Source organism: Equus przewalskii, chromosome 20 (assembly GCF_037783145.1).
Source record: "Equus przewalskii isolate Varuska chromosome 20, EquPr2, whole genome shotgun sequence".
Taxonomy (NCBI): Eukaryota; Metazoa; Chordata; class Mammalia; order Perissodactyla; family Equidae; genus Equus; species Equus przewalskii.
In genome coordinates this window covers 50096538-50117986 of record NC_091850.1, presented here as the reverse complement: position 1 = coordinate 50117986, position 21449 = coordinate 50096538, and the positions used below count along the sequence as shown (strand labels likewise).

The window sequence follows — 21449 nt, the reverse complement described above, 5'->3', positions numbered from 1 at the left end:
AGGCAAAGACTGGAGTGACGCTGCCACAAGCCAAGGAATGCCTGGGGCTACCAGAGTGGGAAGAGGCAAGACGAGTCCTCCCCTAGAGCCTTCAGAGGGAGCAGGGCTCTGCTGACACTTGATTTTGGACTTCCAGCTTCCCGAACTCTGAGAGAATAAATGTCTGTTATTTTAAGCCACTCAGTTTGTGGTACTTTGTTCTGGAAACCCTAGGAAACAAACACAGACATTGTCCAAAATGTCAATAAAGGCATGGCTTGAGGAAGTAGAGATGGTGGGTGGCTGGCGGGAGGTTTGGGTAGGAAGAGGCCTAGGACAGTGCTGGTACAGCAAACGAGAGACATTGATGACTGCTGTGCTGGTCATTTGATGAGTTTGCCCTATGAGTTAACTAACAGAATTATGGGAAGGGGCTACCTCCATGTAGAGGCAAATTGTCCTACACGCAAGTTAATCACAAACGGTAAATCGGAATGCAAAAATTTTGCTGACCACGGTTAGTAGATGCTATCCTCCAGACCTCTCCTGCTGAGAGAATTGTCTTTCCTCAACACCAAAAAGTTGGAAAAAACTGGGAAATGTCCAAAACAAAGACATGAGTTCTGTTTATCATCATACGTGAGCAGCTGTTAGCGGAGAGAGAGCCTCCAGGGGTCCCGAGTCTTGCTAGCACCTCAAGGGACCCCAGACTGCAGAGTGATGGGCAGGTCTGAATGTGCCCGGAGGACCTGGATGGGCAGCAGAAGGATGGGGAGGTCAGGAGCGGCCAGCCCCAGAGGGCGGCATGGGGACTGCAGGAAAGCGTGGAGGAAGCTTGTCATGTCAGGAAAGAGGAGGCTGACTTCCTCTTTAGGAGCCAGTAATTCAGGGCCATGGCCCAAAATGTACCCCCATTCACTCAGCCAACAAACATTTATTCCCTGCCTACTACACATCAGATAGCCCATCTGACTTTGGGGAGTTCACAGTAATTATCTTTATTTATTGAGCACTTGCTGTGTGCCAGACACTAATATCCATCCTCTCTTCATTGTCTCATCTTATCTTCACAAGAGTGGGGTCAGGTGGCTAGTTAACTTAGGTTTACAGACAAAGAAACCAAGAAGTGAGACACAAATCAGTATCCTGAAGGGTGAGCTTGATTCACCCTTAAGTCTTTCCACCGCCAAAGCCTCCTCCCTCTCCCCGTGAGCCTGATGTCATACAACAGAACCAGAGCACAGTCCCCAGCCCCTGGGGGCCCTCAACATAGTGAGGAGACGAGATACATATGACGGAGCACAGGGAGAAAGTGCAAGGGAGAGACACACACAGTCTTTGGATTCCTCGAGGAGGAAGGACTTGGAGAGGTCAAGGAGGGCTTCTGGGTGGAGCACAGGACTCTTGAAGGATGCAAGAAAATTAGCCGGGAAAACTAAGTGTGTGTATGAGGGGAGCAATCGTGGGATTCTAGGCAGGGGACACAGAGGGAGGGAGGAGGGGACGGAGGATAAAAGATAGGGCCAGATCATGAAGCAACTGATAAGGATGGCAAAGGAGTTCAGGCTTATCCTGAAGACTGGTGGCTGTGGCTGCATTCAGGCCCTGGAATAGGGCATTTTGTCCCTGCTGTGCTGGTTCTACAGTCTTTAAGCCCAGTTAGTTGTCAGCATTATAAAAGTAGAGATGTCACAAGAAAATCAAGATTTCTGACTTCTTGAGAAAAATCAGATGCCCTGGTCACCCGGGCCCAGCACTGCCCATGGCATGAAGAGGCAGAAATTCAGTGGCCACCAAGCCCTTTAGAGACAGCCTGAATGCTGCTGTTGGCCACAGTTCTCACCACCCCCAAACGTCCACACGCCCTCTCTCTCTCACTGACATTTACTAACTGGCTCCTGTAGACAGCTGTGGTTGTCACACATTGGTACACACCTGGGGGCTTTTTACAAAGACTTGAAGAAGAATATGATCATATTTGTGTCTCCTCATAGATAAAGAAGTTGCCTGGGATAGACAGAGAGACCATCCATTCATTCTTCTTATGTATTTACTTTTACACTTTCACTTATTAACATCTGTTGAGCACTGGCCAGGCACCGTGGATACCCAGGATTAGACGAGACCAGTGCAATCTGATGTGGAACTAGCTTTCTAGAGAGAGAGGCAGGACTCAATAACCAAACACGTAATCAATAAGGTGATAATCAATAGGGATTCCCCCTAGGAAGGAAATGGAAAGGTGATGGGATGGAGTAACCCAGGAAGCTCCTTGGACAGGATGACCAGGGAAGGCTTCTCCAGGGAGGAGACACTGAGGCTTGACATGAAACTCTGGACCTCATTGCAGCCCCACAGGGCAACATGGATCTTGGCAGATTCACTAAAAAGAGGTACAAATCTATCGTCAAGTACAAGATAGCTTTCTACTCCTTCTATCTTCTTGTCGCTGCTGCCATACAGACGACGGGCACTGACAGAGAGAAGGAGCATGCTAATGCCAGAAGACCCTGCTGGAGACGGGAGAGTTCTTTCAGATTTCAGATGATTACCTTAACGTCTTTGGGAACCCCAGTTTGATGGGCAACATTGGCAGCTGGCTGGTGGTTCAACCTTTGCAACAAACCTCTCCAGAACAGTGCCAGATCCTGCGGGAGAATTATGGGCAGAAGGAGGCCGAGAAGGCAGCCCGGTGAAGGCGTTACACAAGGAGCTGAATCTGCCAGGTGTGTACATGCAGAACGAAGAAGAGTTACAGCTACCTTATGGATCTCATTGAGCAGTATGCTACACCTCTGCCCCTGGCCATCTTCCCGGGGCTAGCACGCAAGCTCTACAAGCAGAAAAAGTGACCTAGAGACAGCAAGAGCAGGAAGGAGAGGCTCTCAATAAATTACTGTCTAAGTTTAAAAAAAGGGGGAGGGGAGAAGGTCTCAGGTGGAGGGGACAGCCTGGGCAATGGTCCAGAGCAGGGGAGGACATGGGTAATGGGAGGATGATGGGGCACAGCTTGTTTGTGTGAGGAACAGGGGGGGAGAGTGGAGGAAGATGAGGTCCCAGACGTCCCAGAGCAAGCCACGGAGGGCCTCCAAGTGCCAGGGAAGAGGGACGGTATTTTCTTTTCCCAGAAAAGGCAAGGCATTAAAGAGTGCCTAGGCCGGGGACTCTCAGGATCTGGGTCCAGTGTTGAAAGACCACCCTGGCTAGTTCATGGAGAATGGTCAGAGAAGGGCTACAGTAGCATTTCTGAGGAAACCTTGAACAAACACAGACACAGAGAGAATAGGAAGGAGGACCCCCTCATGACTCCCCTGCATGAAGGCTCCTTCCTGTCCCCACTATGCTCTGCCCAGAACAAATCCACTGCTCTGAGCTCCATCTGTTGACTCCTGTACCTTGATTGCCAATCAGTTCAAAACTCAAGAGGAGAATATAAGAGCATCCTTTAATGGGTCCCTAACGTCACAAAAGGAAAGAGAACCCTTCTTGGACACTGCAGAACTAAGGGTGTTTGTTTTTAGCTTGTCTGGGATTCTTTATTCGTTATCTCATTTAAGAAGGAGGAGATCTGAGCATCTTTATAAAAAAAATGGTGGTCATCATTAGCGAGGAAGAAATTCAAGGCCATGGCAAAAAAGAAGGGATAACAGATAAGCAACAATCTCAAGTAAGAAAGAAAATTACTTCAGAACCACAGTGGAAAGAACTGAGACAGGGGCGGCTGGTCAAAGGGCAGAGGGGATGCAGCGTGTGTTTTCCAACTAGGGCAGTGACAATAAATGCCCTGCATCCAAGCTCAGCAGGGGACAGCAGCAGAGCTAAGTGGGGGTCAGAGGCTAGAATCTGTCCTGGATGGGGATCAATCAGAGCAGAAGACCAGGGACAACCAGGAGTAGAAACATCTCAGGGTTCGATAGAAGAAGGAAGCATCCCAACAGACACAGCAGAAGGAATAAACACGTGGCTGCAAGAACTTGAAACCCTCAGTCAGGGCTCTCAGCTCTCTCTCCCAGGAGTGAGGGCCTTCCTGGTGTGGGCCAGGGAAGGGGCGAGGAGGGCTGCTCTCTGAGAGAAGCAAGGCCATTCAGTGCCGTGGGAGTGATGATGACACTGTATTCTAAGTGGTAGCTCCACCATGTTTATTTTGGAAGTGTTTCCAATGTCTGCAGTTGTTGGATGAAATCACATATATAACAGCAGTGTCTTTTTGGAATCTCAAACATTAACTCCTTTGTTAAACAAATAATGGCGACATGCCTACTAGGACTGTGATAAGCCCTGGGTTAGCTCTTGACTGTCCTTATTACATCCCCTGACTCTCAAATGAAAAGGATTCTACCCAGAGAGTTAATAGGATCTGACCATCTGATCAGCCAGGGGGTATCTGAGTCCTACATAAAGAAACAGCCAGTGTTTAGAACTCCTGCTATGACTTGAAGTCTTTTTCCAGGATATTCTTAAGGGTATCACTTTTGGGAAAAGAAAGGCATTGTGCTCCTAATTACTTTTTACTTTGCTTTTGGCAAACTCTAATTACAATGCCTTTGGTTGGGGGAGAAGTAATTTTGATTTTTAACTGGAAACTTTGCTTGGCCAGTAAAAGTCAACAAATGAATAGAAAGAAGAATTTTAAACTACCCAGATGAAAGCTTCAGGGCCGAAAGGAGACCTTCCAGAGAGAGTCAATGAGTTCGGCTGAAACCAGTTCAAAAGAAACAATGTTAATGGAGGGAATGTAGCTACTGTTTGGTTTTGGAAAACAATTCATCCTGCCCTTTGGAAGCATGCAGTCATTCAGCTTCCCGGACAGACTCGATGAGGAAATATTCTTTTCTACAAGGGAGTCTTTAAAAGGCAAACTGTGATGGCCGGTTTGACTATATTATTTGACAAAATACTTGTGTATATATATACACATACACACAAATATGCATAAGTAATGGGTCTAACCTAGAGGTTCTCAACCAGAGGCAATTTTTCTCCCCAAGGTATATTTGGCAATTTCTGGAAAAAATTTTTGTTGTCACACCTGGGGTGGGGGACAGTGCTATTGCATCCGGTGGGTATAGGCCAGGGATGCTACTAACCATCCTACAATAGCCAGGACAAACCACCACTCTCCAACAAAGAGTTACCTGGCCCAAAACGTCAAGAGTGTTGAAGTTGCGAAACTCTGGTCTACACAATTAGCTTGTACTTGGCAAAAGGCCAGTAAATCTTTGTAAAACTTTAGAGCTCAAAATGGTAAATCCTATAATTACAATTTCAAGATTTCATCTTTGTGCAAATTATCAAATATATGCTTCAGGGAATGGATTGCATATATCTGTCCATATCCTCATGTTTGTGAATGTGTGCATGCAGCCACATTCACACATGAACATACACATATACAGAAGGCTATATTTCAGCTAGCACATCTCAGGGCATTGTATATAGCCAACCTCAATTCGGGTGGTTGGCACCACTTTCTGAATGCTTAGTGAGTAAGTGACCAAATTGTAGTCCAGGATTGAAAGGAAGTCTTCTGGGGGTTTCTGATTTCTTCAAAAACAAAAAACAAAAAAGGACACAAGGAGTGTGGTTCTTCTTCCATCAGATGTTGTCATATCTGGATGCAGTACCTGAAATTGCAGCCATGATGCTGCATCCACGAGCAGAGCTGGCCTGAGGACCAACCAGACAGACTGTGGATGGCAGGCAGAGCAGTGCCAGGATCTGGGTCCTTATGAACTCTTGAGCCATTGAAGTAAGCAACTCCGAAGACATCTACCCCAACCATCTAGTTATATGACTTATATCTTTTTTGTTTTTTCAATTGGTTAAGCTATTTGGAGCTACCTGTAGACAACACATTCTTTTACACAGTGTCTGAAAATTTCATGAAATGCTAGTAATTTCCCTCTTTAGATATACAATAAATAAGCTAAGAAAGAATGCACATGCGTCTTCAGATATCTTTGACACAATATCAAATTTCCTAAACTTCAAACCACAATATAAAACAACAGCTTAAGTTTGATGAATGCTCATATCAACATTAGCCCTGTTATCAAGGTCTCCAGTGTGGGAATATCACTTCTCTTCCCATTAGCAAAGAACCAGAGGATGCCCTTCCACATTGAAGCTCAGAACAAGTTACATTTTGTTCTTTTTAGAAAACGAAGAAATTGTTTTTCTTCAGAAACCGTGACAATTTTCTTTGGAGCACCAAGTAACCAGGCATCATGGACGAATAAGATGGGAAAGTGGAAGTGAGAGTGACGTACCATTGAGCCATTTGGAGTTGTACTGCGCTGTGCGGAGAGGCGGTAAGACGCCCAGGCTCCGGTAGATGGCGGGATCGCGGCCCGGGAAATCCATGGCGGTAGCAGCATAGAGCTCCCCGCCGGCCGTGAGGAGAGCCGTGGAATTGTGCTGGGGGCTGTAGGGGCAGCGGGCCATGCCGCTGATCTGATCATGGATCTCCGTCAGGTTACTCAACTACGAGAGAAGACAAGAGAGAGAAACCAATTAACCCCCATGAACGCCCATTAATGGTGTTAATGGATTATGTCTACCTGAACGGCAAATGAAGCATGTGCTATAAACTCTCTGGGGCTCAGGAAAAGACACTGCAAACTTTTACCCTCTGACCGTGATGAGAACAGCGTGCTGTGGTCACGGTTAGAGAATCCAAATAGATCTCTCTCTCTCTCTCATGATCCCTACGAGTTACTGCACCCCATGCTATCGAATACTCAACAAAACATGAAATAAGATTATTGTATATGGCTTCTAATTATGATGCATGAGGCAGTACAGATTTTTCCACTTTAATAAAGAAACTGACTTCTATATTTATAGAAAATATAAACTCCAATAAAGAATGATGTACAATTTTATCAATATAAGTGGATCAAAATATTATGAATAGTCCAAAATTGTGTTCAGGGGTAAGCATGTCTGGATTTTTAGCACCACATAGCCCAAATTTGCAAGACTTTATTTTTTCAGTTTTCAGAGAGGCAACTCGGTGTCTTGCAGGCGTCTGGTGTGAGTGAGTGTGTCAAGTGCTGGATTCCCAACGAATCACTGAATGAGAAAAGCTCGGTGAGTGGCAGGGCATCTTTGTTCCACTTGCTTCTTCACTCTTCCCTGAGAGGTGACAGAGCAGAGAGGTTAGGCAGAAGGACTCACACACACCACCTGCTCTACCAGTGGACTTGTAGCCTCAGGTAAGTGACTCTTCATGCCTCAGGCTATTTCGTAAAATGACGACTCAAAGGATGATCACCCCATGGGGCAGATGTGAGGATTAATGATTGAGTCGATGTAAAGTGCTCAGAACAGGGCTTGGCACCCGGAGATCTCTCTGTGAGCATCACTTATCACCCTCCGCCCCCCATTATTTCCAATAACTGAATGTTAACTTGAGAATAATGAAGAGTTAAGCAGTGGATAAATTCAGAGCCTGTAAGAAGTTGTGTAACCAGGAAATTAACATAATGATATTTCCTCATTATGTTCCCTGAGGAAGATCAAATTAATACCCCAAATTAGGAAGATTACAAGTGCGCTCTGATAAGCCTGCTGCTCTACATATAAGACATGGATGCCAAAAATCCCTCCCTCAATAATGACAGGTGAAAAGAAAAAGAAAGCGGCTCAGTTATCACTTTACTTTGCCTAGGGTTCCATTTGTTGGGTTGCTTTAATTTTTTGACATGCTTCTTACCCCATGTGTAAGTTATATTTTCTTTAGTTGTGTGTGATTTTAGGTCATTTAAATACTTAACAGTATCCCTACAATAAAACAGAATAAGAAAAAAGAACGTGTTGAGGATTAATGTTGAGGGTCACTGGTGAGGAAAAATCTGGTAGAAATAGCTTAAAACATATTTAACTTTAATTATACATGCTATGGTTATTTCCAGTTCTTTACATAATTGACAGTTGTGATTAGGAATAAATCAATAATACATCAAGTATTTATTAAATTTGACAAAAGATGTTTTTTGAATTAAAGAGCAACTCCTTGGAGAACAGAAATATATTTAACACTAGGGTTTTAACGGAACGTTCGGATTTTGCGGATATTAAATTCCGTCAAGGCTCAATGTGAACACTTACCGTCCGGTTGGTGCAGACGGGCGTGAAGGCGTTGGTCCCACAGGTAAATAACCGGTCACCGCCCACCAGAAGGACCCGGATGTAGTTCTGACATTCCTCCTGAAAAAAGTCACAAGAAACACCTTAAAAGGCCTGAGCACAAGATGAAAGGTGAATATGAATACAATTTGTCTGGCTAATAAAGTAAATGTTAATTGACCACTAAAAAGAAAAGAGAATAAAACTCTTGGATATTGACCAACAAATAACAATAGCGACATTGTTAAATAATCTGACTTGCTCTACCAGCACACTTGTTCAAGAGAGGATATTTACGAAGATAAATATATGTTCAATTAAAATCTCAAAGTGTGTGTCTTCTTTTGATGAACCTGGTTTCATTTTGAATTGTATGTGATAACACTGCAAATCCTAAACTGCCTTGGACATGTAATAGGGAAATAAATAAAAGGAAACGATTTGAGGCTGCTCACGAAACAGTGTCTTAGAAAACTTCCCCAGGACTCCGAACAAACGTTGCAAATGCTTCTCCCAATGTGAGGGTCACATGGGCAACTCTGTATACCAAGTGGAACAAGTTTTACACATAGTTCTCAGACTACATTATGTACATAGTAAGAATCTATAAACATTTTTATTCTTGATGGACAATAAAAATATAACTAATAAGGAAGGCATATCCAGAACACGGGGTACAAAACCTCTTGCTGAGAGATGACCCAGAGCTGAATAGTTTGTGGTTGCAAAGCATTCATAGAAAATCTGGGGCCATCATAGTAGTGCATGGACTTTTGAGCTAAAAAGATCTTCAATCATTCAGCCAGCATTTACTAATTACACACTTTTTGGGAGGCACAGTGCTAGAAGTCATGATCTAGGCAGTTACTAGAAAACTAAAATACAAGGCCATGAGAATTACTGTGGAGTTGGTTGTGCACATGCTGTGATAAGGAGGCACAGAAGAACAGCATATTACTAACTACAGAGGGGAGGGAAAGAGAAGCGGTATAGGAAGGCTTCCCAGAGGAGGTGACACCTAAGATAAGTCTCAAAGGAAGAGCAGGATTTAGTGAGGCTTCCTGGAGGAGGTGCCACCTGACACTTGTATGATTTTAATGAGCAAAACAAGGGAAAGATATTCCAGGCATGGGGAAAAGACTATGCCAAGGCACTGTGGCTGGAGAAAGTGTAGTGCTTCCACTGTGTACAGAAGGGGTCACACATAAACTGGGAAGCCAGACACAGGCCAGGGGTACCAGGCTAGTGAGCTTGCATTTTACTCTGAATGTGAAGGGACCCATTATATGTTTGTACTGCATGAAGTTTTGACCCGATCCAATGTTTGTCGCTGAAGGGCCACTCAGAAATCACTGTGGAAGCTCAACTGGAGATGGGGAGACTGTAGTTCGGGAGGCAAGTAAGGAAACGCTTCCCTAATTCAGGCCCTCATCACTTAGTGCCTGGACCAGGCAGGAGCTGTGAAAGGGCAAAGCCAGAATCCAGCAAATCAACAGGATATGGTGACTGACCAACCAACTGACCTAGAAGATGCTGAGTGACGACAGGGTGGGTTCAATCACAGACTGCCCCACATCAGGAAGATGTGGACTTAGAGGCTTAGCGTGTCCCCTTCAACCAAATGGACCCCAGTTTCCAGGAAATGCTGATTTGCCATAACTCAGTCTGCTCGTGGCCTGGCTGTGAAGATATTTGAATTTGCTTTCCAAATGTAAAGTGCAATATCAAGGGTAGCTAATTCTCCTAACACTAGCAATAATAGTAACAAATTATCATTGGCTGCTAATCTGAACAGACTTTAACTGAGGGGAAAATAAAATTAGAATGAAAGATCTAAGTTAACTGTCAGAAGAGTTAAGAAATGAGTGTAAACAGTCCACAGTAAATTAGGTAACTGAGAAAGGAACCCCAGATGGGGAGGCTTGTTTTGTTTTGTTCTGTTTTGGTTTTATAACTGGGGAAAGGGCAAGACACTTCTAATGAGAAACAACAAAACAAGACTTCAAAGAACCACATGGTTACCCCTTCTCAGGCTCAGGGAGCACAGGCAGAACAAACGGAGGGCGAGGCAGAACCACCACTCAGGGAGCAGAGGGGCACAGAGCTTGCAAAGACAGGATGAAGGTGAGGAGGCAAACAGGAAATAAGCATGTCTGGGGGACCCAGAAAGACATCTTGGAGACACAGGGCTGAGAGGGCTCAGCCTTAACGGCCTTAACAGATAAAACAGACCCATCAAAGACACTATAATAAAGAATGAGATGGAAATTATGCGCAGTGGAGAGAGGTGGGGGTTTGTTTGTTTTCTGTTGCCGCTTTTAAAACTCTTTCAAGACTGAGTCAAGATGTAGAGGAACATTTCTGCTTGCTTCTTTAAAGCAGGAGACTGACACAGGGTAGAAATGCACTAGAGGCAGTCACATAACCAGGAACCACACGGTCAAGGGTAAGGTATTCCAAGAGAATCATGCTGATTGAAAAGATGCGATCCCACAGCTGAGTTCTACAGACCTGCTGAGGAGAAAGCAAGTGCCTCTAATCAATTATGGGACAGGAAACAATCAAGATAACAAATGTGTTGTTTATCTTAATCTCCCAAAAGAAAGACCAAGTGGAACTAGGACTGTCTGTCGTTAACACTCCTGAAGCCCCCTTGCAAACTTGAGGAAGAACTAGGAAGACGGTGAGAGAACGTGATAAACAGGATGCAGAAGTATGCCAGAGGGGAAGGGCAAATCCAACTGGTCATTTTTTAAAAGTCTTGGAAAACAGTAAATGAAGGAGAGCACAATATTACTTCAATTAGACGGAGAATTAAAAAAGCATGTTGTAATAATCAGGACCATGTGACAATACAGTTGGGGGCTCTACTGTCTGAGAAGGGTCACGTGTCCATGTGTCACTGATTGGCTTTCCCAAGTTCAGTGAGTGTGTCGGGATGAAGGAGGTAAATGTCAGGAAACAGAACAACTGGACATGCAACCTTGTACAGTCTCTTTTTTTAAAGGATGGGAGATGGACGCAGCATTATGGAAGCCGGAGCTGCCTATGATAAATGGGATCTGATGAGGGTAATGTTCTAGATGAATCCAGCATGCAAGGTGGGATGGAAGAGGGTGGAGGAGGGGGGAGGAGCAGCTCTGTGTTGTCACCAATGAGTCTGGGATGAGGCGTGCTCACTCCTACAAGAGAAACTTCTGGAGGCAGACTGGCATTTTTGTGTTTCTTCTTAACTGTCAAGAGCTGAACCTATTAGCCCAACAATGTGGCTCAGCTCATCTCAGACCCTTACTGTTTCAGTCCCTTAAAAATTCCCTCATGTTTAATTCACAAACTGCTTCAAATGATCCCAGAAGCAGACTGCATATGAATCCTAAACAAATAAATATATTTAAAATAATAACCTTATTTTTTTGAAGAGAGATTTGGGCAAGTTCAAGCAAAACAGAATGTAGAAACATAGAAATGGAACAAGTGGAGGTACTTAGCTCTCGAGCAGAAGATAAACGTAGGAATCAGAGAGTCAAAATTAAGAAGGAAAGAAAATGGTCTCAGTGCCAGGCCTCATAATAGCTTCTCTCCTCATGCTAGTGATCCTGAAACCCAAATTTTCCTATAGAAAATCTACTGGTAGATCACTTTGTCAGTCTGTGCTACAGACCCAGCCTTTTCACGGGTCATCTGAACTCGCTACAAGTCCTGCTGGGATCACCTGTTTTACAATACAGGTTTAACGTGGAAGTCCTTTAAGGTTCTGTTACAGGTTTCTCTTATAAATTAGCTTATCCAAATGTCTCTGAGTTTCCTTTTCTCATCTAAGAAATTTTATCTTTTATCCCATTTCTGTACCTTGAAAATGGTTTAACAGGATTTAATGAATTCTGGTTTTCCAAGGAGTCATAGTGCTCATTTCCAAGGCTACTAGCAGCCTGGCACCACATGGCTTCTGGTGTTGATAATGAGAGTCATCTATCTACATTTCGATAACATCTCTTGAACATTAAAACAACCCACGTGCGCCTGGGCTCCTGTAGGTGAGTCAACCTGTCCTTGATTTGAAGCAATTCCTATTTGAATTGATAGCCCAGAGGTATATTTGCTGACTCACTGAAAGTGCTTTTATATGAGACCAGCCAATGCCCACTGGGTCTCAAGGACATAAGGCCCCAGCTCCAGGAAAGAGAACATGTTTTAGAACCTTTTTCCTAACGAATTAACTGTTTTTGCCTAATAGCATTGCATAGTTGTTTTTTCAAACAGATATGTTCTGCTTGAAGAAAGGCTGTAACTGTGTAGAAAGATGGTCTGTAAATAAGGTCGATGTCGCAGTAACACCCAGCCCATCTCCCAGCCCATCAATTTAGGGAGCAGGAAGGAGGGCCAGCAGCCTGACAGCCTTTATGCTAATCACAGCGCTCCCACTGAAAGCAGTGTGTCTTTCGCTTAATGATGCATTACCTTTGTGAGCATCCAAGGTGCCAAGAGCAATTTATAGTAATTGCATACGCCTTTTCTGTTGAATGTATACCAGCCAAAGTCATGATTACTAGGTGGATCTTGAAAAACTGTATCCTCCAATCAGAGGTAAATACATATACACATGCATATGTAAAAGACGTATATATGAGGCATATATATGTATTACATGTGTATATATGTGCGTACATATTACAGAAGCAGATATATAAATATGTAGACATACTATTATATCTATATTTATGAGTATATAAATATATATGTATATATTTATAAATATGTAGATATAAATACACACATATATATATTAAAATATATATTATATGTTATATAATACATAGTGTATTAATAAAGTAAAATATATTTCATATATATTTACATAATGTGACTCTTAACTGAGCTGACTCCATGGAAAACTTGTTTGGGAATTAAAACACCAAATTTGGTGTACGCAATTTGCACAGGTTGGTAGCATCTAATCTAAAGAATATTCAAGTTTTGAAGCAATTATATAGAATAAAGGTAGGTCTGTACTGTGCTGCACGCATCGATTAACTCGCAGCTTTCCAAATATTGGCACTTTGGGTGAAAATGTCAAGTTTCACCCCCTACACCACCAGGTTCCCAGGCAGGATGGTGTCACGTTTTTCTTCTCTTCATCGTGTGAATTTTACCTGCTTCCTAGCAGAATATGACAACTCGGGAAGCAGGACCACAGGATCCAGACGGAGGAACAATACACAAAGCTCTGGATTCTAATCAAAACTCTCCCACAAACTAGCAAAATAATTCTAGGAACTTGGTGTTAAAAATACTGAAATGAGATCACAAACAAGAAACTCTTGAAAATTATAAAGTATAATATACGCATAAAGCAGCTCTTTCATTCCCTTAATAATCAGTTGTGTTTCTTTTGTCAAGTTCCTAAAGGTCCGGGTGGGAAGGGCCTTGGTTTAGATATAATAACCGCAACAGACAAGGAACTCTTGTTAGATCACAAGAGAATTGACTATTTATGTTTAAAATAATGTTTGTGTAAAAGACATTGAAATAGTCCTAGAAGCTGATGTCTATAATGGTATTTCAAAAGGAACTAAATACAAGAGATCATATTATAAAAAGTTTTGAATCCATAAAACATATTTTCCCCCATTTTCATAGACAGAATGTTTAAGCCATTGCAGGCAAAGTCAGCCCCATTCTCCAAAGTGAGCTGAAAATTTTACAAAGAAAATAGAACTCAAATCTCCCCAAGAATTGGCAGTCTCAGTGCCTCCCTTCTCGTCCACTAAACAGGCCCAAATCAAATCAAAGATTTGGCCGCATTTTCCTGACCCTGATTCCCTAAACTGTAATTTTAATGGACAATACATGAAATGACATCAGCGTCAGTCCCAGCAATACCAGGGAAACAAGGGGCAATGTGTCACCTTTCTTCTCCCCTGCTCTGCTGTCAGTTGAAGAATGTTCTCATCAGAGAAGGGAGTGGGCGCAGGCCACACCAGCCCTGCAGGGCCGGCCCCCTCATCCGCGCTTTGCATTTCTTGGCTCCGCAGTCAAATGCATTATGCGGAGCAGCACAGACCACTTTTCTTACATTAGGGGAAAAATGAGTTCAGTCAAAATGGCTGGCATTTTTCTCATTTTTGAGGTGTCACATTCTGCATTATTCTTTTTCTTTCAGGGAGAAGGGGAACTTTGTGATTCTGTGTGTAAGTTTTCCTAATACTAACACACAAACAAAAATACAAAACAGTTGAGTTCTCATTTCTAAACTCATGGTTACTAACAAAAGTCTGAATTCCACTCCCCCAAATAGATGTTACATTTTAGTCAAAATGATTCTGTGGGCCCCTTGAACTGTCTGTCAGAACAGGGAACTTTGGGTTGTCTGAATTCTGAATTCAAGGACTAGCCCTTGGGCAGGTGGCGCTTGGCCTGGCTGCTCCTTCTCACAGGGGCCACCTTATTTCCTTCCTCTCTGTGTCTCAGGAGCTGGGCTTGGGTCTCTCACCTGATGGCTACTGTGCCAGGTGCCATTTTAAGAAAGCAACAGAGATGCTAAATAAGGAAGCTAGGAAAGCAGAACGAAGAGCCCTGGATGTCCCTCTGTTATCACTGCCCATGGCCAACCCCTGAAGTGCTGCCCAGACTGACTTCTTCATAAACCCATCACCATCATTCTGTGATGAACTTCCTTAGCACGTGGTTCTGCTACAAAACTGAATTCTATTTCAACCAAGCATATGTTGTTCAAAGCTGTGTGTGAGGTCACCAGTATGTTTCAGGCAACTTCAAAGACTGAGTGATTTATCTTTCTCACAGTATGGGCATTTGAAATTCAACTGCGTCTGTCTTAACATATTCGTCTTAAAAAAAATCCCATCCACAAACACACTTTGAGTCAACGTATAATTATTGAGATTTGCCATTGTCCTTAGTCCATTAAAACCAGAAACATATGGAACTCAAAAGTATGATTTTATTTGGCAATGTTTGTTTCAATCATTTTCTTTCTATGTATGGGGAAAACTCAAGAGTAGTAACAATTGGTCCCTTCTGTGGCATGAAAGATGGCCTTCCCTATTCGTTTTTGGGTTTTATGCTTGCTAAATTTCTAAGCACAAAACAACCAATGATCACAGCTTAAGGCAAAATATGGGCTAGTTTTGATTTAGCAGAAGCAACTTTTCACCTCAAGTAGTAATAATCTGCTAGTAAAAGCCTCCCACACAGATTACTTTAAAATTAGTGGCTCATAGACTATTAGCAGGAGAAATCCTGGCTAGAATAAGTAATCAAACGGTTTCCTTTAATCCACAAGGAGACCAAAGTCTATAGAGGGGAAGGGGATTAATTATTAGTTTTTCTAAAGTCCGTGACATAAATAAAAACGTGTGATCTAGTTGAAATACGAAAGTACTCTTAGAGCAAAATTCAAAATGGACAATGTAAAAGTTGCCAACAGATTTACCATTTGGGGAATTAAAGCAGGGACTCTCAACAAGGTCAGTGTCTGGCGGTGTCAGAGACACTTTTGGTTATTTTTGGTTTTCGTGACTGAATGAGAGAAATTACTGGTATCTAACAGGGAAGGCCAGCGATGCTGCTGAACATTTGACCATGAACAGGACAGATCCCACAACAAAGAGTGATCTGGTCCCAAACATCAAGAGTGGTAAGGGTGAAAAGTGCTGAATTAAAGCTCCTCCCCAGGCGGGGCCTTCATGTGTCTGTTCACTCACTAGCAGAGTGTAGTTAACATCCCCACAGGCTGTGTCCTGGGCGCAACAAGAAACCCTCTTGCCTAGTTCCTAATTCCTGAGTAGGATGGATAACTGAAATGCAGCAGGACAGGAAAACTTTGAATGGCTAGTGATAAATGATGCAATGTGGGGGTGGGACAGGGTCAGGTGGGAATCCCTGAGGAGAGGGACATAAGTCCTGGGAGATGGGTGAGGAAGGAGTGTGGAGGGTGGGTGAGGCTGTGCGGGGGAGCAGTTAAGATGAGGTCCCATCAAAGGGAGAGAGGGCACAGCCATCTGACAGGTCTGGGCTCATGAACCACACTTGTTCAGAGACAGGCACTGTGGTACACGTCCACAAAGTTTGTTGCTGGGTTTCCCAAGACTGAATAGTGCTTAGCGGTCTACCCAACAGAAGAAAAAGGAGGAGGAAGAGCCAAAGTACTAGAAGGAAGATGAAGACAAGAAGGAAAAGGAGAGGAATAGAGAGGAAAAGCAAAAGGGAAGAGACAGCATGGGGAGAAGGAGGTTGTCTGCAGTGCCTGGGACCCTGGAAGGCACCCATGTGACCAGGCAAAGGGGACAACGTGGGCATCAGAAGCATGGGAAGAAAGGTCAGTGTTTCCTGGCAGTGAATCCAGCTCCTAGAAAGAAGGCGGCTTCGTCCATCCCCACCCCCAGGTAGACCGGATTCCCCACATCTCCTTCCTCAGTGCTGGCGGCCTCCTTTGAAGAAGTCTCTGTGCTCTGGTGGGTGAGGAGCAGACGTGCAGCCAAACATCCTCATGTTGAGACACATAAACACTGGAGGACGGAGAAAGAAAACCATACGGAAAGAAGCTTTTCATAAGGGTTATACATAATTCATACAAGCTCAGTAAGGTTAGAGAGGTAAATAAAGTCATGTATCTATTTGTTTATTTTGGGGGTGTTTTAAGAGACAATATTCAGATTCTTTGTAACCTGGTGCTACCTCTACGTCTTCTTGCGCCTCTGATGATTTGTCTCAGAGGCATTTTCTGAGGTTAGACACCTTTCAGTAAATAGCCTTCATCAACTTCTGCCTCTTTTTCCTTTGTCTCCAGGTGTCTTCCTGGCTAAGACTACATTTTCTTCCTTCCCCTCTTCCTTCTTCCTAGTTCTTTACTCAGTTTTGGGAAACCTAATGACTAAGTTTGCTGAGACCTGCCTGTGTGTCTGACTCTCAAAACCGTTTAGTTAAAAGACAGAGAAACAGACAATGAAATTGGTTTGAAAAAAGTGCCTAACAGTCTTTCACAAACACAGATGGTGAGAGCATCTTTTACCGGCGCTCTCTCCATTTGTTCTATTTTCCCTGGCCCGTGGCCCTGCGACCACAACGTGTACCACAAGCCCTCTTTGCTGTTCTTTATGGATCTGCTCTCTTCTGCCACCGCAAGTGTGACTCACATTGGACAGGCCCACGCTTCAACAAAGGAGGACAGTCACTAGCAGAATGAGACATAATGACCTATGTACCAGCTGCAGAAGAATTTCCTAAAGATGACCCCATATAATTTTCTCAGAAACACAGACTTCCCGGAAGGAGGAATCACACATCTTATTGAGCCAGGCAATCGTGTGAAAGTAGCCTGCAATGTGCACAGTTGCTCAGGAAATGCATTTCCAACCTCAGCTACAATCTGCTCTTTCCGTAGGAACTTGGGGATGTAGGATTTTGTATGGAGAGAAAGAGAGCTTATTTTAAAAATATGTTAAGATAAATTATTTAAAAATCTTAAAACTTTTTTTCTTTTCTTTTGGTGAGGAAGATTCACCCTGAGCTAACATCCGCTGCCAATCTTCCTCTTTTTATAAGTGAGCCACCGTCGCAGCATGGCCACTGACAAACAAGTGGTATAGGTCCAAGCCCAGCATCTGAACCTGGGCCACCGAAACAGAGCATGCCAAACTTAACCCCTAGGCCACCGAGGCTGGCCCTCAAATCACTTTTTGATACAATAATTTTAATTATTGTCTAGTTACTTTCTGGGATTAGCTGTAAGGTATGACAGAAAAATTAAACCATTATTTTTAAAATTCAGGCTCATACTTTTCTAAATGATATAACAATTAACTTCATACCTTAGTCTAATGATTGAGAGTGCAAATTAGAGCTGCTCTTATGTTCTGAATCCTTTTTGGAAATGGATTGTTGTGGTTAATATTAATTTTAGGTTAAAATCTCGAGAATTTGCTGTACATATTTTGAATCTTGCTTTTTCCAGTTTTCCAGTTTTCATATCAAAAGACTCTATGTATAGTCCTTCCCAACAGTGATGATTGCCCAGCACTGCGTCCTCCTTACCTGCGATTTGCCCTTGCTATAACAGGCTTTCTTGGTCGCTTCATCACACTCCCACTCCACAGCCTGTAGGAAACACCAAAATGACAGTGACTTTTAAGGCTTTGACTGAATAAAGGGGAAAAAATAAGAAGACACCAGTAACCAGATTAGGAAGTGTGGGCATAGTGTGGCACCAACGTTTTCCTACTAGCATAGAATTTACACCAAATGCATCAAATTCAGTCATATGGCCTTATATTTAGCTTTACAATTGAATTATATTAAAGGACTCATCCCCTAAGTATTTGTATTTGAGCAGTAATAACGTGATATTTAGATCTAGTCACTGTAGAGTTGATGACTGCTGCATTCATTACAGAAACTCTCAGTCCAGTGAAAGCACAGAAGAGATCCATAGGATGCTTAAAAGAGAAGCCTTGAAACAAAATGACCTAAACACTCAGACATTTATATTTCATTTTAATAGTATATCATTTGTCAATATTTATAGATAATGAAGCAAGGATGATTTTGCATATCCTTACTCCCAAGCCACAGATATAAATGATGAATAGTCAATAAAATAAAGAGCTCATGCAAAGAGCTCATTACTGTTTCTTCCCCCAAACCAGTGTCTTTTACTGTTATTGGCTCTGACTAAATATTTATTGGCTCTGTCTAAATGTTTAGAGCCACAACTTTCAAATATTTTTTATCAGACGTCCCAGTTCTAACTCCTGCTGATCAATTTAATATGTACACTTTCACATCTGATGCTAACTTACAAATGGAATCTGTGATTAGTTAAGATAATATATAGCACTTACTTTGTAGGAAGAAATGATGCCTACAAATATTAATGGCCTATACACCGAAACTTTGAATCACTTTTTGAACAAATTTAAGCATCTGAGTTGCATATATTTTCTATTATTGCACAGAATATGGACTTCTATAAGGTAAAAGTGTTTTGTCCATCTGTACACCTGTTCTTACAGTTATATTCTATCTTACTATTCGAGTTGGATTTCTGAAGAATTCAAGATTTCTGAAGAATAAGTTAAATCATTATCAGAAAAAAAAATTTAAGGGAGGAAGAATTTTTTACTAGTTTGGACTAATATTAAATAACAAACTAAACGAAGCCAAAAATAAACTAATGTCAATAATATGAAGGAGAATAATGATTTCACTCTTACTTCTAGAAAGATTTTTTCCTAATTCTCCCAAACATAGGAGAATAACAAAGTCAGTCTAAAACCATTATCTAATATCTTCTGTCCTCCAAAGAATGTTCCATAACAGAGATTAAGACATAAAACACTGTATCTTGTATAACTTATCTTACTTGGCAAATATGAGTCCATAAGAAAAATATTCTAGAGAGAACCACTTCAGTGTCTTTCAAACAGAAACTATACAACTCTCTTCCCTTGTGCAGACTTAGAGATTTTTGTCAGTGTCAACATCTGATGTGAGAATTTGTTAATTCTTTCTGTGATGTTTTCCTGTTCATAATGTTTGATGGCAGCAATAAAGTCACAGCTAATCAGCATCTGATGCAAACAAATGACTTAATTCCACACTAGGATGACAAATACTTTCATGAAGAGTGATGCCACCTCCAGAGAAGAGATAAGAGCTTCATGTACAGTTGTGTAACCATCTATCCCCATGAAGCACAGATAAAATAGTGCAGGTTGTTATTCTGAGTGAAGCCTTCCTCTCTCAGATTGCTTTATAAAAGCTCACTCTGCTGTTTTATTTAAATAAAGATATCCACGCATTTGCTGTTTGTAAACTCAGAACAGAATTGATACATTATGATATATTCTTTAGCAAAGTAGACCTCATTATAACTCTGATTTTACATTACCAAGAGGATTTAGTGTTATAGATCACAAAGTGGAATTTGTGTTATATAATTACTAGGAAAACTATACAATGAAATGGTTTAGATAAAGAGGCATTTGTAGTGCCTCTTGTTGGTCGAGTGATTTGTTTGAAAGTTAAAGAGTAATACTCTCTTCGGTAAACTTAAGAGCTATGAGGAGCAGGGATAGTCCCAGAGTTATGAAAAGAATATTTATCAAATGCCATCAAAATTGTTAGAATCCTTCTGCCAAAATGGCAAACAAACAGCTTCCCACGTCTGCCTAATGCCCAAGTACCCTTTGAATTTTCAAGATAAATATTGTCCAAGGATTGGAAGAGGAAAGTAATAGACAAAAGAATGTGAGAATTTTCAAAAATATTTCATTACTTCATCCAGTTTACCAAGAAAGAGCAACTGCCCACACAAGTTTATTGGAGCAACAGAAAATAGGACAAATCTTACAGATTTTCCTAAAGACAGTTATTAAAAGTAGCAAAATTAGTCTCCTGAAGCATTTTTATTGTACTAGCACCAGCTTCCCAATAATATTCAAATCCAGAATTAATTAAAGACCGTGATTGTATGGCTTTTTTGCTGATTCATTTTATACCTGAACAGAGGACAGGATAAAGAGAAATTACATTAAGAATGGAACTGAATTACCTACTGTAGAGCTGAACACATATTACTGGATATCAGAATTTGAAGAAGAATGGATTGGGAAAATATGTCTTTTCCAGATTGGCCTAAAATTGGGTGTTCCAGATTAATCCCATTAATCCCGTAGTGTCTTTCTATTCACTCAGTGAACTAGACTTTACCTACTTGACCACTTGGCAGCTAGGGAAGAAAAACACTTTCCCTGGAGGGAAACACAAATATCAATGGAACGCTCCCACACTAGATCCTATTTCTCAAAGTTACTCACTATTCTGTTTCAAATTAGATTATGTTTTAACCTGGTCATAACATTTTTCTTCCACAAGATTTGTTCTAATCAATTAAATTCCTCTTAATCAAGCCTTCTTGCTCTACTCTCAATGGAGATTCCTTGCTCTTCTTTCATGGATCACAATTTTGGAACAAATCCCGCAACTGATTTGTGAAGCCATCTTTCTGGCTGACTTACCTTTTAAGACACTTTTCTACCCACCCAAACCTATCTTTTTAACAGTCAAAACAAATGCTAAAACATTCTACATTCTACATTTCAGATCTCAATACAACATTCATGTTCTTTATTTTCTGAATCTCTCTTTTTTTTAAAATCTTACATTTTTGTCATCCCTTCTCTTCTTCTACTGCACAATAGCCCAGTATAGAAAAGGAATCTTAATTATCTATTTCATTCTGCATTTAGTCTTCATTATATTTTTCAGCAGCAGACATATAGCAGTAATACTGTGGGAACTTGGCTATCCAAAGGCTATATGTG

The 21449-nt window shown here is 41.8% G+C and overlaps 1 protein-coding gene and 1 pseudogene across 2 annotated transcripts in view; one reads left to right on the top strand and one right to left on the bottom strand.

Annotated features, from left to right (window-relative positions):
• SEMA5A (semaphorin 5A) overlaps positions 1-21449 on the bottom strand; it is a 460685-nt gene that overhangs the window by 156451 nt on the left and 282785 nt on the right. For both annotated transcript variants that reach the window (XM_070587216.1, XM_008513162.2), the window contains exons 6-8: positions 18160-18222; positions 8092-8190; positions 6249-6462 (exon numbers count right to left, since the gene is read on the bottom strand). In XM_070587216.1, the coding sequence (XP_070443317.1) occupies positions 6249-6462; positions 8092-8190; positions 18160-18222 (376 nt within the window). The remainder of the gene's footprint in view (positions 1-6248; positions 6463-8091; positions 8191-18159; positions 18223-21449) is intronic.
• On the top strand, positions 2305-2831 carry LOC103546539 (farnesyl pyrophosphate synthase pseudogene; annotated as a pseudogene).